Source organism: Lichenostomus cassidix, chromosome 2 (genome assembly GCF_008360975.1).
Source record: "Lichenostomus cassidix isolate B80296 chromosome 2, HeHo_3.0, whole genome shotgun sequence".
Taxonomy (NCBI): domain Eukaryota; kingdom Metazoa; phylum Chordata; class Aves; order Passeriformes; family Meliphagidae; genus Lichenostomus; species Lichenostomus cassidix.
In genome coordinates, this window is record NC_139482.1 from 49,051,996 (window position 1) to 49,068,752 (window position 16,757).

A 16,757-nucleotide genomic window follows, 5' to 3' on the forward strand; every position below is an offset into this window, starting at 1 on the left:
AGTGGATACTGCAAGCCTAATAATTCCTGCAATAGACTTTCCTGCAAGGGGGTTTTTGCAATATCATTGTAGGGTTTTTTTGTGGACTGTAAGCTTATTCAGCAGTGGTGGCTGCACTGAAAACGTAATAGCCAAACTGCAATTTTTGCAGTCACATTTGGGGAAAGAAACAAAAGCACGCTAGAAAGTGAGAAGTCATAGTGGAAAACATCCTTCAGTTGTACAACCGGCACTAATATTTATTTACAATAATCAGAGAACTGTGTTTGTGCATTCCTTTTTGGCAGAGCCTCCCATGGACCATTCCGATCTGGTTGCAGAGCTACTGAAAGAGTTATCAAACCATAATGAAAGAGTTGAAGAAAGAAAGGCTGCCCTCTATGAGCTCATGAAGTTAACTCAGGAAGAGTCTTTTGGTGTTTGGGATGAGCACTTCAAAACAATATTACTTCTGCTGCTTGAAACTCTTGGAGATAAAGAGGTAAATTTGGATTAATCCAGAATGTTAACAAAGCACATGGCTTATTTTCAGTACCTTTGACATTTGTATGAGTTATAGAAAGAGCACAAATTCCAGTTAGTGGCGGAAAAACAAAAAGCTGTGGAAATACAAAAATGTCATGAAGTCTGATTGTTATGATGGTGAAAAGGGCATCACTGAGGCTTACCTTCTCCAGGATTCCTGTTTGTGGACTCTGACACGGCAGATTAAATGAAACTTTTTTTGACTAGGATTCAAAGCTTATCTCTTTATAGCCCCTGAAGAAATCTAGACTATCAAAACATCATGTGGCAAAGCATTTAAAAATCTGTTTCTAAAATACAGTAATGCTCATTGAGAAGAGACTGAGTTCTGTGTATTTGCTCTCTACAAAGGCCATGTTTTTGAAATTATTGAGGATCAGGAAGATACTAGTACTTGTGTTTGATTCTTAAAACAGTTGTGAAAAAAAAGTAAAAAATGTATTTGCATGATGGTTCAATCAGCCCTTGTGTTTTCAACTTAACTTCTGGGCAGCATAGATAAGTCATATTAGTTTAACATTGTGTTTATGACATGCCACCTGAATTTTCTGCAAAAAAGAGAGATTGAAGAGATTTTTTTTTCCTACTTTTATTTTTTAACACTAGATTCAGACTGTATATGTGTGCAGGGCATAATCTGATATTTTTTGCATTATTAAAGATTTTTCTAGCAGCTGAACAAATGCTAAAGCATATGTCTGTTTAAAGATGCATAACTCATTTATTTTCATATTGAATCTTTAGCATGCAATTAGAGCTTTGGCACTGAAAGTCCTAAGAGAAATTCTAAGAAACCAGCCAGCAAGGTTTAAGAATTACGCAGAACTCACAATCATGAAGACATTAGAAGCGCATAAGGATCCTCATAAGGAGGTCAGTAATCAGTTATTTTATTTGTTTAAGGTTACAACAGATTATTACAAAATGACAGATCTGTCCAGGAAATGAGAAATCAATCAGTTCTTACTGAGGAAATAATTTGCTTAATAACAAGCATATTATTATATGTTTAATAATGATGTTATTAGTTATCATGGGTATGCAAGAAAAAAACCCCTGCAGTTCTAAAAGCTCTTGAATGGTTAATACCATCCCTAATGAAACTGCCTTGGGTGCCATCCCAGAGGGCAGCACAACCAACAGTGTGTCACCATACCTCTTCAAGGAACAACTGGAAAGAGCTTTTACCTTGTTTGACATCTTAAGCCAAGTATAGGTGTCCTGGAGCTCTAAACCAAGCTTTTGGATTTCAGTAAGGTTTATGGTTGAGAGATGAGACTAAACATGACAAGGAATTGTCAGCCCGTTCCATTCTGCATTTGAGAGCATGGCTTTGAACGGTGTTAGTGGAAAATGCACAGAAATACATCAGTGGGGAAGGTGCTTGTACCAGGAATAGTGAGGAGATTCAGAAGGAGAAGGGTAAATATTACCTTGGTCAGTTTTATTGGTGATGTCTGAATACACAATAAAGTTCAATACACATAAATGTAGGAAACAGAAATGCAGTAACCAACCCAGTATTCAATTTCCAACATCAGTGTCACTGATGGTATGGAAAGAATCCAGGTTTGTTATTAAATGAGTACATCTTCCCCATGCAAGGGCACTTTGTGGAATTTACTGTGGAGTTTCAGGTTTTGAAGTCGACTGCAATGCCTCCCATTCCATGACTCTATCACTCATTTCATATTTGTTGTCTCTTTTCCCTGTGCTCTCTGGATTTGTTTCACACACTGTATTTATTACAGTGTCATTTCCTGATCATTCCCTCTGTATTCCTGTGTTTTTTCTCTCTCATGGTTTCATGTGTTAGGAGTGAGCAAGTAAAGGGGACAAGGGTGGAGAGAAAGTTCAGGAGGTTTTTGTACATCACTGGTGTACAGCCACTCTTGCTACTGTGGTTTCTCTTCTTAGATGGCAGATGCAACCACAGCACTAATGTGAAGATCAGATGTTAATTTTCTCTGTTGCGCCCGTGTTGTGTTTTGAGCTTCTGTACCTGTTTACTTCTACCTAATTACTCTTGTTCTGCCTATTCTTCAGGCTTAAAGTACTCTTTTGTGGTAGTTTCTTTCAAAATTATAGGGGAAGAAAAACAGCTAGATTTGCTTCTACAATTAGCAATCTAGGCATGCCTTTGAAATGAATAAAAAACCACAGTTTTATCAGTGATCACTGACCTAACAAGCAATAACAAATGACAACACAAGAAATTACAGGATTAAAAAGGTGGTAATATTTCAAGATCTAGTTGGAGGGTATTGCAGAATAAAGAAATTTCAGATCCTATTAAACAAGCAGATTTGAAAAACCAATAGGCGTATTGTCAAGGGCATAGTAGCTACAGAATATTGGGAAGCGTTCTGGTTTTAAGAAATTATGTCCAGCAGTTGGTATCAATAGAATCTTTACATATTTCTATAATATTGTATAGCTCTTGATAAGAAATTTGTATACTCAACACCATTACTGCCAGAAAATACACCACAGTGTTGCAGTCTCCTAAAAATCAGTTTTCTATGTCTTTTTCTTTCAATAGGTGGTGAGATCTGCTGAAGAAGCTGCTTCCATGCTGGCTACTTCCATTAGCCCAGATCAGTGCATCAAAGTTCTCTGTCCAATTATCCAAACTGCAGATTACCCCATTAATCTGGCTGCAATCAAAATGCAGACAAAAGTTATAGAAAGAGTATCTAAAGAAACCCTTACTCAGCTTTTACCAGAGATTGTGCCAGGTCTAATACAGGTAAGGAGAGAAGAAAGAACAAAATCCGGGAAAATGACCAAACAGACTAACAAAAAGGAATACAAACATGTGCATGTATACATACAAATTGCAAAGACTTTTTAAAAATAGTATCATTGGTTCTCATGAAGGATTCCACTTGTCTCACACTTGATGGCTTACTTGACCCAAAATATCTTGGATAGAGATAACAATCTCTTTGATTAGCAGGTAGCTAAAGCCCTGATTAGGACTCAAAGGAAATCTCAGTAGGATATGAAGTACTGGTTATAGTTAAGCTTGGTGGATACTTTTAGTTATAAGATGTTTTTTTGTTGTTTGTACCTTTTTCCAAGTTACATAATTTGGTCTAATATTGTCCGTGTTGTATTTGTGTATAATTGTAGGGTTTGATCAGTTGGGGTTTGTGGGAGGCAAGGGGGAAGAAGCAGTTTTATAACGTTGAATAAAATTAGAAGGATATCAGAGGCTTCTCTTCCTTTGTCTTTAAAACTGAAATTTTTACCACCTTATCAAGAGCCAAAATACATTAATTTCCTTCTGATGGATAAAGACTTTATGGAGCTGGCAGCTATATTCTGCAGATTTCTGTCTTTAATGGGTGTGATCCAGTCATACACCTGCAGGAAAATAGAGGCAGAGAAGGGGCCCTCTGAGAAGGGAGTGTGAGAGAGACAGACAGGCATGGCGTGGTAGAAAAATGGCAAAAGAAACAAAAATCATTAAAGAATGAGATGGGAGTAAACAAAAGAATCTTGAACTGCTAAGGGAGTTCTCCTTTCAGGGTCAGGAAGCTCTAAATTGTGAGTGGTCTTCTGCTTTAAGAGAACACCTGTATAATCTAAAACAGTTTGCTTACCTGCTTGCCTATTGCATGGCAGCAGACCTGTTTTCAGTGTAACTTATGAACAGGATTGTGTGGGTTTTAAACTCAGCCTGGAAAATGATTGTCAGTGGTGATTAATAAGCATCCTGCTTTTTAACTGCATGCTCTGTATTTGTGTGTTTTGGTTTTTTGTTGGAATGCTCCACTGGGCTACACTGACATTAATTTACCATAGACTTCAATGTATTAATTATAGTAAATAAGTAAATAGCTTTCTGAGGCTTTTAATCATTAACTGATAAGGTATTAATGTGAATTTTATTGCTTTCTAGGGTTATGATAATTCAGAGAGCAGCGTTCGTAAGGCATGTGTTTTCTGCCTTGTAGCCATTCATGCAGTAATTGGTGATGAGCTAAAACCGCATCTCAGTCAACTCACTGGCAGTAAAGTAAGTAAAGGATACCATTTAAAGAAATTTTGGCTCATAATTGTACCTGTGCATTTGCATTTTGGATGTCATAAAGAATATCAGTTGTATTAATACAACTTTGCCATAAAATACGCAAAACTGAGACTCCACAGATCTTTATTTATGCAAGTGTACAAATCTTAGCATTAAGATAATTACTAAACTGTGTTTCTTACTGCTTTTTAATGCATTCAGTTCCTTGTATGCTGGTAGTAGGCATAATGGCTGTATTCAGCAGGCTTTTCCTATCAGTACTTCTCTCCGTGTTTTCATGCAAGTTCTGATTGGAAAACAAGAAACATACTATGTCTATGTTACATACAGCACTTTCATTTGCTCTTCCTCCTTGTTATTTTGCTTTCACCAGTCTTTTCCAGTGCCTCTGATTTAAAATAATAAGAACCAGTCTGTGGTCCTTTTTATTTCAGGATATTTATGATTTTATTTACAACTTTTTCATGCAGTTTTTTGTATGTAAACAGCTATATGTTAATTATGAATCTCTTTGTCCTTGGGAATAAAACAGAAAAATTAATTTTGTGTGTCTGTGAATAAGACAGTTCTATCTTTAAAATAGTCTCTGGCAGTGATTGTATTTTAAGTGACTCTAGACAATATTGGAAGCTTTAGTAAGTACCAGCATCAGCAACTCTGACTAGAGGCTTAAACCTCAACATTAACTTAAAAGAAAAAAAACCCAAACCACTACTGTATATTTAGAAAAGCATTGTAATTTGAGGAAAATATTCCATCTATCCTAGTCTAGCTACCTTATATCATCATCTTCTTTACATCCTTAGAGAAGCTTGAGCAGTTTCCTTGTCACAAATTTTACTCGTGCTTGATGTTTTTATTGGCATATATGTTCCTTTTGAATCAACTGTGTAAAATGCCATTTTGCTTTTGGGGAAAAGAAAAATTATTAATGTCTATTTTGTTGTACCATTCCTGTAGTCAGTCTGTACAGTTTGCAAACACTAAACAGTGTTAATTTCTGGCTTAAATTTGCAGATGAAATTATTGAACCTTTACATCAAACGTGCACAAACAGGCTCTGGAGCAGGGGATACAGCAGCAGATATGTCTGGACAAAGCTAATGAAGCTGACAAGAGTTAACCAGGTCTCCTAAAGCAAGGGCAAGGCCCTCTTCAGTGAAAGGAAAATCCTTACATTCATCTTCTGGAACTTTTTTCTTGTTTTGGTTTCCCCCCCTCCCCCTTTCTTTTGTTATATTTTTTTGTTTGGGGTTTTGTTCTTTATTTCTTTAACCAGCGGCTGTCCTCAGCCTGCATGAGACTGCTGCAATAGAATTATTCCAAATCTAAGGAAAAACAGTATTAACAACAGTTGATCAAAGCAGAATAAAATTTTAAAATAATCTTATCCATCAGTTACCCTGTTCATAATCCTCTGTGTCTTCCCATTAACTTTTGCCAGTGTTACTGTATTAAAAAAACCAATTTTTTTGATGCTAATTAAAAAGGTATGCTTTAAGCTTCAGAAGTTAAAATATAAATTCTGTTGCTTTTCTCCAGCTGCAGATAACATTACTTTTTTACTGCTGTTTTGTTGAAGTATCATGTCCTTCGCTAGAAACAAGAAGTGATGTGAAACAAGGCTGAACTAGTCTGAACTGCAGTGAGACTCGTTCACTGTGTTGGTGGTTCATCATCTTATTTACAGCTTGTTTGGGATATTCTGGAGATTGAGAAATATGCCTATAAAAAGAAAGCTGGATTGATCCAGTTCTGTCACAGTGATATTGTTCATTGGTTGTATGTTTGTTGCATAAATAAGAATTTAGTGTGCGCAGTAGAGGACTGGAACAACCAGTACCTCTTAATGTGGAAGACAGCCCTGCCAGGGCAGCATTGCCGACCTGGTGATAGTGTGGCAGCCTGCTGGTGAGCAGCAGAGTTCATGGTCACTTGATGGACGTGAACCATCCTTGTCACCTTTCGTTCTTCAAGCAGGATGCTTCAGAATGGAGTGCTCTGCCCAAGCATGCTCAGTATGTATTTATCTTTATCACTAGAATGTTTCCTCTCAACCTAATTGCTGGAACAAGTAGTCTTGTATTGTAACTCACATGGGATCTTATGACAACAGTGCAGAAAACTATTTATTCCTTACCTTCCAAAAAGCACCAAGATTTTCTGCATTGAATTTAAATGGGGGGAGGGGGGAATAGTCACAAATGCTATGGATCTTGCCACCTTTTAATTTAAAGAAAAATATATATTTTGGATGAGTAGGAAAAGCTGCACCAAATTATTTGCATGGTTTTCTTGAATAGCATCCTCAAGACCCATCTGGATTAAGGTGTGGAAATGCTTCAAGGGTTTGTTTTTCCATTTTTGAAAAAGAGTTAGTATATTGTGAATAATGGTTCTTTGTATTTATGAAGTTGATAATGGAAAGAGAACAAAGATAAGTAACTGTCCCTAAATGTTGTCTTTTTCTTTTTTTTTCCTTTTTTTTTCCTTTTTTTTTATATAAGCAGCAAGCTAATTAAGTGAAAAATGGGATGAAACAGTGCCCTTCCCAGGAATAGTGGAATTTTTTTTTCCTGACTTTTTTTTCCCTTTGACTGTGATGTTGTCTAGTTGTAGGAAGTGTATCCTGATAAGAGAGAAAATAGTGGTGCCAAGGATGATGATCTATGCTAGGCTAAAATTCTCTCTACCTCTTCAGGGTGACTAATTTTTGACTGAGCTGCTGCATATAGCACCCAGTAGAAGAAATATCTACAGAAAAATCTTTATTTTTTTTCCAAATTATCACTTAATGTGTATTCAAAACTCTATTCTTCAGCATTGCAGCCAAATATCATAAGGAACTACTTACACATTTTACCTGCTAGGAACCCTGAAAAACAAAACTGAATAAAAAATTAAGTCAGATGCTTGTAGTTCACAGGAAAGGTTGTTTTTACTTTAGTTTGAAGTGAATGCAATAGAAAGAGCTAAGATGTGGTTATTAAAGAAGCAATGCCTTTGCAGAGATTTACTTGGAGGAAAAGTTGTAGAAATATATGTAAAGACTTAAACCCAAGACTGTCATAACTCGTCGCTAGCCCTTTTTAGCAGCTGCATCAAGAAAATAGTATCTCTTCCTTCTTTCCTTTGTTCTGTGTAACATCCTTGTTGTTTTCTACTGTTTAATTACATTGTGTATTTATAGTTCTATGCTTACCATTGTGCATATACTGGCAATAAAATGTACATAACATTACTTAAAAGATTAGCAATGTATACCTTCTGGTTTTTCTGTTTTATTTGATCACATGCCATAAGAAAAATTATAAATGTGATTCATACAACATTGGTTAAAAAAATTTTATCTTAATCTTCATGTTCTGTGTGTCCAAATGATGTTTCTTTATATAGTCTTGTTACGAAATCTGGCTTGGCATTTGAGAACATGCTGTGACTATAGGTATGCTAGACAAAATTTTTAAAAATTGAATAGAATCTTTATGAACGCAGTTTCCTTCATTTAGGCAGATTTCTTGTTTATTATTTCATTTATTTGTACATTATACATGATTTGCATTTTATTTTTTTAATATTTAAAAATATTTTTCAGTCTACAGTCTGAGTTTTTACATTTTAAATATAAAAAAGTCACTTAAAAAATTTGCACAAATTCTAAGCTTAATAGCCCTTTATGGTATTCCTGCATTTTGTATAGGTAATATTTATTTTCAGAGAATCATTGCAAGGTGACTGTTACTTGTCATCTTTTTGAAGATGCTATTTCATACTGAAAATATAAGTTATTGAAACATACAGTATATATTCTGGATGAGACCTAGTTTTTTTATGTGTAAACAAAAGATAAGTTTTTTATCCCCTATATGACTGAAAAATTTTGCTCCAGGTAGAGGGGAGTAAGATACTTACACAAAGTTTGTTCATCAGTTTTGCTTCTAAGCCGTCTTTAAATGTTTTAAGCAAAGATATCCCGTGTATTAAAAATCTAAATGCAATATATTTAAATGAATATTTTACTTATGATATGACTAGTTCTGTTTCCAGCAGAGATGGGGTTGCTATCTTTGTAAACAGATAGAACCTATTTATATTACATGAAGCCATCAGAATGTAAGAATTTGGAAAGAAAATTACTTCCACAGCAGCCAGTTATCAGATTCACTGCATTGCTTTTTGCCTTCATTTCCTATATTATAAGTAGATATTAGCTCACTTAAATTCAAGCAATGATTAGTCATGCCTTTTGTTCCCACTGGAGATAGTTTGTCTAATGGATTAGCATAAATATCTGGGAAAAATTAGGGCAGCTATAAGTTGCTGTTCTTTCAGAAAGGGTTTCTCAGTGTTCCTTCTAATATCCTGTGAAGATAGGTCATTGCAGTCATTTGAGTACTGACACGTAATTCTTAAAAGTTGGGTTTGTGTTTAAAAAAAGAGGAAGAAGAAAAGCTACATGCAGAATCAGGATGGGAAATGGATATCGTGGATGTCTCAGACTTGGATGTCATTTGCTTTAAAGAATTTTGAGTAACACACTATGTTCAGCTGAAGTCTTAGCAAGGAGGTTGGGATAATAAATGTAAATTGAAAGGAGAGCTGATCATGTAAATTTTCCTGAGTTGGCTTGCTTGTTTGTTTTTGAAGATAAAGGTTGGAACAGATTGAGTTGTGTTTATTATTTGTGGTCTGAGTCACAGAGCAAAAAGGACAAACATCTGTATCCTGAAACACTTACATATTCTTAATTGTTTCTATGTGTGTTTAAGCATTTAAGTAAATTCACAAACATACCCATGAAAAAAGTCTGTTGAGAATGCAGGCCCAAATTGCTCAGTTTGAATTTTCAGCAAAGGAATTCAAATGCTGACTGTGGCAATGTCCCTTTGAAAACAATCATAAAAGAGAAAATAATTTTGAGAAATAAATCTGTTCAATTACACTACAGTTACTTCCTGTAGTAGGCAAGTGAGAATGGTTCCCTGGCTATGGTAACTTCAGTGTGTTAGGCTGGGACTTAACAAACACAGAGAACACAATAAACATAAATATGATGGGGATGAATAAGCAGTTTGGAACTGGAGCATTATCTGGAGAACAAAAAGTGTTGTTCTATCCCAATTAAAACAGCAAGTGATCTGTTTGGCAATTGCTGTCTCTACTTCCAGGTAAGATAAAAGTCAATATTCATATTATGTTCACTAATGAAAACGTCCTAAAATTCCCCCCTGCTACATTTTGTATTTGAGTTTTCCAACTCATTAAAAGCATGTACTTTAAAGATTTGCTTCATAATTTATGTATGTTTTCTTTTTTGTTAAACACAGAAGATTTTCAGAAATGTGCAAAGTTTGAGGAGCTAATTTTGCTGGTCTGGCAAAAAATCAAACTTCACTTATTCTTCTGTATTGTTTTTATGTTTCTAAGTATACTTTAAGAGTTCAGAGTTTCCAAGCTGTGCAGCTTGGATTATCCCAGGTAAAGAAGTTTCTTCATTTGCTGATAGGATTTTAGGACAAATGTATTTACTAAGAAGCTTGCAAGCAGTTTTGAATATTGTATGATTTCTGTAGAATATAAAAATTCTGTAGCTTTTGATGCATTTTAGGTAAATACAAGAGATTCTAGTGGAGATACTTTGAGGGAGTAAGATTGGAAAAAAATATGGATAGTGAAATATGGATAATATTTCTTGAGTGGAAAAGGGAACATACCTGCATGTAAATGTTTCATATCCCCTTATATTGCTATCAGACAGGAGGTAGAAAGATAACAAAACTTGATCTTGGGCATCAAAGTTTTCCAAGTTTTCTTTTTCAGTATCCTTTCTTTCCTAGATCGTGATATTGTCCACCAGTGCATATCTTTGGACCTCTGTAAACTCATACTACAACCAGTACTGGAGATAGTTCTGTTAACCATATGTCAGGGTAAATTCAAAAGAAGTTTCTGTCTGTCCAAGGAAGACCTGTAGCAGTAAAAACAAGTATGTAGATTTAAGTTATGCAGTAGACAGATACTCTTAAAAGCCACCTGGACTGGTTTAGGTATTCCTCACAATCTGTTCATCTCAGCCTGTGGCAGAGCCAGCAGAATACCTTGTGGGAGCTCCCCTACTCTATTCCAGACAGATCAGATTGGGGAACAATCTCAGATTGGTCCTCCAGCAGCACCCAGGGCCCACAGACTTCTGCCAGAGAATGAATGAATGTCTGTCGTGGGCTTTGAGGGTCTGCCTGTAGCCAGGGGAGGAAATACAAGAAAACACACGTATTTCTTAGTACTTTGTGTAGCCTGAGCATGTGTAGCTCATGTCAAAATACCAGGGAAGATGAGGAAGCTGTTGATTTCAGCTTGGATCAACAGCTCAAGAGTAAGCCTGTAGGGGAGTGGATGTGTATTTCATTTAAAATTGCAGATCAGTATGTTTTAAAATGTTTTAATTTGTTTTAATTGATTAGTTTTAATTAATGTATATGCTAGTCTGAAATAATATATTTGAAATGTAACTAAAGGTGTGCAACTGCAAAAAAATCTGGAAAAATAGTAATTTCTGGTCTGTTACTTTGTATCCTTTCAGCACAGTTTAAAGTGATGCAGATAAAACATTTTTATACCATAATAAATGCCATTATAGAGGCTGTATCTTACATAAAGAATTTATGAGCTGTTTGATACAGTTCTTGATCCTTCAGATGACAGCTGCAGCCATGTTGGCTAGCTAATCAATTGAAGTATTTTTCCAAGACAAAATTACCTGCTTTCCCTAAGGAGTTTTCATGCATCACTATTTATATAGTCTGAATCTGCCCTAGAGAAGATATCTAAGTTGCATGTTACACGACTGTTCAGAAAGTACCAGCTTAAACCTTTTAAAACCTTACTTGAAGAGCTAGTATCATCAGAGACTGCTGTTTCTCAGAAATCTATTAATTAGCTACTGCCTCTTGAGCCATATAAGAAGATTTTTGCTGTGTTAGGGGGTGGAAAGCACAGGGTTGCTAGAAAGTATGAGGAAAAAGACTTGATGTATATACTTAATTTAACCCCTTGTAAGTTGCAGCTATTGTTCTTAAAAACCTTAAAGCCCTTGTGTGGCTTGTGATGCTTCTAGGAAGGGGATTTTCTTGGAATACCCAATGTCTTGCTTTCTGCTTTGGGAATTAGGAGGAAAATACTGATGTTTGAAGACTTTGTCTACAAAGCCATGCCGGCCTAATGCTAGAAAATGTTAGACCTGGAAGGGTACCAAAGCTCCCTCAGAGCCTCAGGGAAAAGGGAGTCAGTCTATTAGCACTGGGGAATTACCAAGCTCTTTTCTGTGTCATAATATGCAGGCAGCCTACATTGCCACAGCAGTCTGGGAGTCCAAATTGTGATTTTTAGGCTACCACATAAGCACATAATAGCAGAATAACAACTACTTGAACTTTTCCACCTTTACAGACTTCTGAATCATCTAAAATGGACTCCACCCTCTGCCACCATCATAAAAACCTGCTAACTTAAGTTTAGATTTGGGTATGATGTGATGGGTTAAATCAAAATATTCTCTGGTCAGTGATGCTGTCTAAATCTCAGTGCCTACAAATGATCTCCATGTGATAGGGTTTTTCGCAGGCCTTGGGCTTCCTAAAAGGCAGAAGATGAAACAGAAGAAAGCAAAGGTAGTACTTGCTGTGCTCCGTCTTGTAAGTCAGTAAGACATTTATTCCTCAGTTCATGCCTCAGCACCTTACTGCATCCTGAGATTGAGAGGTAGGTAGTGTGAGAAGTATGACTATGGAGGAATCAACTACAGACCAGGAACACCTTGCCATGGAAACTCTTAAAGGGGACAAGACCCCATGAGGAAAGGAGAATATCCTGCTGCATTCTTCAGAAGCAGCCAAAGCTGTGGTTTCTTTGTGAGCTGATACTGGAGCATTGGAAGCAATCCATGTTTCTCCTTTCCATCTGAAGTTACTTCTCCGAGTGCCTCACTCATATCAAGGAGACATTGAAGCAAGTCCAAGCACGGGGTCTGCTATGTATCTGGTGTATTCCATCAAACTGGTCAGAAGGGGCTGTTGAAGCATTTTGTGTGCTCAGCAGTGTTTTGCATCAAGCAGAGTCTGGTCAGGTACCCCGTGGTGTGTTACCTTGTCTCTATGCTGGCAGTGTCCTAAGACTTCTACTGGAACTTAGGAGGTCTACTAAAAGTGTTCATTGTGAGTTTTCCCATTTCCCCTTTACTTTTGTTATCAGGCCTGCTTCTCAAGAGTTCTGTATCACAGAAGGACTGGTAAATACAGCAGTCCTTGCAGTGCTTCAGCATTCAGCAGACCCAGATTACAATACCTAAAACCATCCAAGAATCCAGATTAAAGGTGGCAGGTGGACATGAAGAATATGTGGGGACACTGCTGCTCATCCCTTGCTGCACTCCACAGACACAGTGCATTGCTGTTCTGAGACTGGCTGTCAGCAGTGTCCCTGTACTTCTGCCACCTTCAGATGACCAGACATGGCAAAAGAACTGGCCTGGGTCAGCCCTTAATGTGTTAGATGTGTGGGGAGCTGCAGGTTGGTGCAGTGATGGATCACATGCAGAAGTTACTCCTGCTTGTGGTTGTTCCCTAGCACTGTTTGAAGTTCACTGCAGTAGTAGTGAATACAGTCCCACTAACAAGGTGTATAGGAGAGACAGAGGTTGTATACTCAGAAATAGGTTAGAAACGTGTGTCAGCACCTTTCACATAGATGTATGATGGATTCATAGCCCATCCAAGCCAGGAGTATCACCTAGATATGAATAACTGACTGTTACATAGTGATGTAGGTGAACCAGGTCACTGGGGTCTGGTTTGACAGCAGTTTTCATTCCAAAGTCACCCTGCATCAGGCAGTAACTGCTATACAACCCGAAAGAATCCAAAGACTAAATGGGATGCCTCAAAATAACAATACTTCTCTAAACTTTGTTTTGGGGATTAAGTATGTAGGGATTGCTTCTGTGTAAATATAAAACTCCTGATTTTAAACTGAAAACTAGTATTTTTAAGCACAACTGAAAATCATCACTGGACAGCAAAAACTTCCATTAAATAAATTTTTCAGAATAGATACTGAATTCACAATGTTTTATATTGTACCTGATAAAGCTTTTCCATGTGTTGTCTGTAGAACAATTTCCAACGTTCAGAGCAAAGAGGAAAGATGACATTTGGTCATATATAACCAGTTATAATACCAGTATTTAAGCTCATTTGTTGTAGTTCTCAGAAGAGCAATCAGAAAAATTATATGAGGAGTCTGATCACTATAAAAAAGATTAGCAAGTTGAGTGATGTCTTACGAGTCCAATTTTAATCTAGCTCATGGAAAAAAAATCCAATCAAGTTATCAGTTACCATATGCTGAAGTACTTGACTTCAGTGCATATCCACCCATTAGCAAAACATGAGCCTCCCCACCTTAAATTTCAGATTGGACTTTGCATGCCATACACAAGCCTTAGAGCAAGAGATGTTTTAAATAAATAATGTCTTGTTGTTTGTGTATACAGTGCTCCTTTGCTGAGATCTGTGTACTTACTGGGCAGATCATAAAGCAAGAAAGAAAAATAGCCCCTTAACAATAAACAGTACAAGGTAAAAAACTCACCTTATTTGTCCCCAAACTTGAAGGACCATGTAACCACATACCTTTATGTCTAGAGGTTAGTCAAGGGCAGCAGGTGTGGGTGTGGGGAATATACAGTGTTTCACAAGGCAAAATACCAGAATTAGACATAACTTGGGAAGCTTGTCCTAATTTTCAAGACTGAGTTACTGTGTGCTTGAAGCTGTACCCATATACTGTTTGCAACAGAGATTAGTCAAAACAAAGACTGAGTAGGACAAAGAAAAGAAACATTGAGTTATTATTTTGGTTTGAATAACAACTTTTTTTTTCTACATGTTCTCTCTATTATATTCCATGCAAGGAACTCAAAGCATCTGTGACTGGTAAATCTCTTGTCAACCCTTGGAGAGAAACAAAAGACAAGCAAAATTTCCTCTGTCACAGTGCTTTTGCATAGGAGTCCACAAGATTTGGTTGTGCCTTGCTTCTTTTATACCATCAGGAACAGTGGTCACAGTGAGATAGGATGGTTTGTAGCAGCAGCTTTTGTGGTCAAACTCCATCAACTATGAAATAGTTTGCTTACCATGAGGGGCACCTGTAACACAGGCCTAGGGACTGCTGCCTTTTATAAGAAGCAGGCACTTAAATCAGAAGAGCTGCCATTATTTCACCCTCCCTACAAACACCCCATCTCCTCGAGGCAGTAGTTTTTTGGATATTATCAATAACTCATTGTCTGCATAAGGGTAGTATTTGAAGAATCAGATGAAGGCAAGAGACTGAATGGGCATATTTGCTGGGATGCTCCTGTGTTTTATTACAGCCTGCTGCTGTGGTCAGGAGAGTCAAAGCTCTGGTAACAGCTGGGCAACCTAATGACAGAGAACTGAAATCAGACATCTAAAGCTCTCACTATCCACATTCAAAATACACTGTGCGAACCCAGACCACTAGCCAAATCTGCAACTGCTTGCCTGGGCTCCCCTGGGGTGACAGTAAATTGTCTGTCTTGATATTAAGAACAAATCTGCAACCCTGATATACGGTGTTTGTGTTACTTAAAATTAATTCTAAAAGGGCTAGAAACCAAGTCTACTGTGCTAAAGAAAAAAATGGGTGTCTTGATTGCTTTTGCTCCCAAGTTCTCTCCTGGACTTCACAAAAAAAAAAAGACTAATTAAAACTGCAGTATTCCCATTTGTATTCTGACAGATGAGCATCTGTGAAATGCAACAGGCTGCTTTGTGGGGGCCAAAAATGTTGGACAATTTATAGCCACATGAGCTCTTGGGATATGCACAGAGAAGTGGGAGCCATTTTGTGGCAGGGCTTTTCAAGTGAAAGGGAATTGTGGTATTACCCTTTCCATTTCACAGAAATACAAGTCACAGAACAAAACATGCCTACCCTCTATATGAGAAGCTCTTGCAAACCCCAAGGGAAGGTTGTGAAAGCATTTTGTGGAATGTGCAATTCTCTTGACAATAATCAGTGCAAAGGGAAATGGAGTTTCCAAATAAAACGCGCTGGACGCGTTTAACTCCTTTGCCTAAACCTAGGGCTGAAGACCAAGTAGTTCTATTTTACAACTTACTGGTATATGGAGCAGACTGGATAGCAGGATATACATTCTTTTCCAACAGTTACTGAAATCAAAATAATTATTAAGAAAATACAACAGCAATCACTGGGACATCTGCAGCTCTTTACATCTGCCATGAGGGTGCTTGTTACAAGTATGCGGTTATAGAGACATGTAAGAGGAACAACTAACCTTGAAAAGACTCATCCAGCTCTCATCCTTGCTGGAGTAAAGATCAATTTGTGTACAGAAGCAGATCTGTGTCATAACAGCCCTCCTTGAGGTACTTTGGTGCCCCTTGGAAGAGAATAATCTCTTAGAATCACTAAGGCAGCAGTCCCAGTTCTTGTCTGCTTTCTTGGACAGCATCACATGTGGGTGTTTGTTTCTCATCCCACATTTACAGCTCCTCTACTATTGTTCTGTGTTATTATATGTTGGGGAGGTGATTCTGTCCCTTTACTCCACTCTGGTGAGACCCCACCTGGAGTGCTGCATCCAGCTCTGGGGTCCCCAGCACAGGAAGGACATGGACCTGGTAGAGTGAGTCCAGAGGAGGCCACCAAGATGATCAGAGGGATGGAGCACCTCTCCTGTGAGGAAAGGCAGAGAAAATTGGGTTTGTTCAGCCTAGAAAAGAGATGGCTTGGGGTGACCTAATTGCAGTCTTCCAACCTGAAAGGAGCCCACAAGAAAGACAGAGAGAGACATTTTACAAGAGCATGTAGTGACAGGACAAGGTGGAATGGATTCAAACTGAAAGTGAGTAGCTTTAGATGAAGTATTAGAAGGAAATTCTTTGCTGTGAGAGTAGTGAAACACTGGAACAGTTGCCCAGAGAAATTGTGGCTGCCCCATTCCTGGAGGTGTTCAAGATCAGGTTAGATGGGACTTTGAGCAACCAGGTCCAGTGAAAGGTATCCCTGCCCATAGCAGAGAGGCTGGAACTAGGTGATCTCTGAGGCTCCTCCCAGAATAAACCATTCTATAATTCTGGTCTTT

At 37.6% G+C, this 16,757-nt stretch overlaps 2 protein-coding genes across 25 annotated transcripts in view; both read left to right on the forward strand.

Annotated features, from left to right (window-relative positions):
- The window catches only part of CLASP2 (cytoplasmic linker associated protein 2), a 143,784-nt gene extending 137,830 nt beyond the window's left edge, over positions 1-5,954 (forward strand). For all 24 annotated transcript variants that reach the window (XM_085051457.1, XM_085051459.1, XM_085051466.1 and 21 more), the window contains 5 exons: positions 288-481; positions 1,270-1,398; positions 3,068-3,274; positions 4,433-4,549; positions 5,582-5,954. In XM_085051457.1, coding sequence (XP_084907583.1) covers positions 288-481; positions 1,270-1,398; positions 3,068-3,274; positions 4,433-4,549; positions 5,582-5,668 — 734 coding nt within the window. In that variant the 3' untranslated portion in view covers positions 5,669-5,954. The remainder of the gene's footprint in view (positions 1-287; positions 482-1,269; positions 1,399-3,067; positions 3,275-4,432; positions 4,550-5,581) is intronic.
- A 153-nt stretch (positions 5,955-6,107) lies between these two features.
- Positions 6,108-16,757, forward strand: part of UBP1 (upstream binding protein 1) — a 51,669-nt gene continuing 41,019 nt past the window's right edge. Inside the window, exon 1 of the mRNA XM_085051509.1 lies at positions 6,108-6,582. Within this exon, the coding sequence (XP_084907635.1) occupies positions 6,503-6,582 (80 nt within the window). The 5' untranslated portion in view covers positions 6,108-6,502. The remainder of the gene's footprint in view (positions 6,583-16,757) is intronic.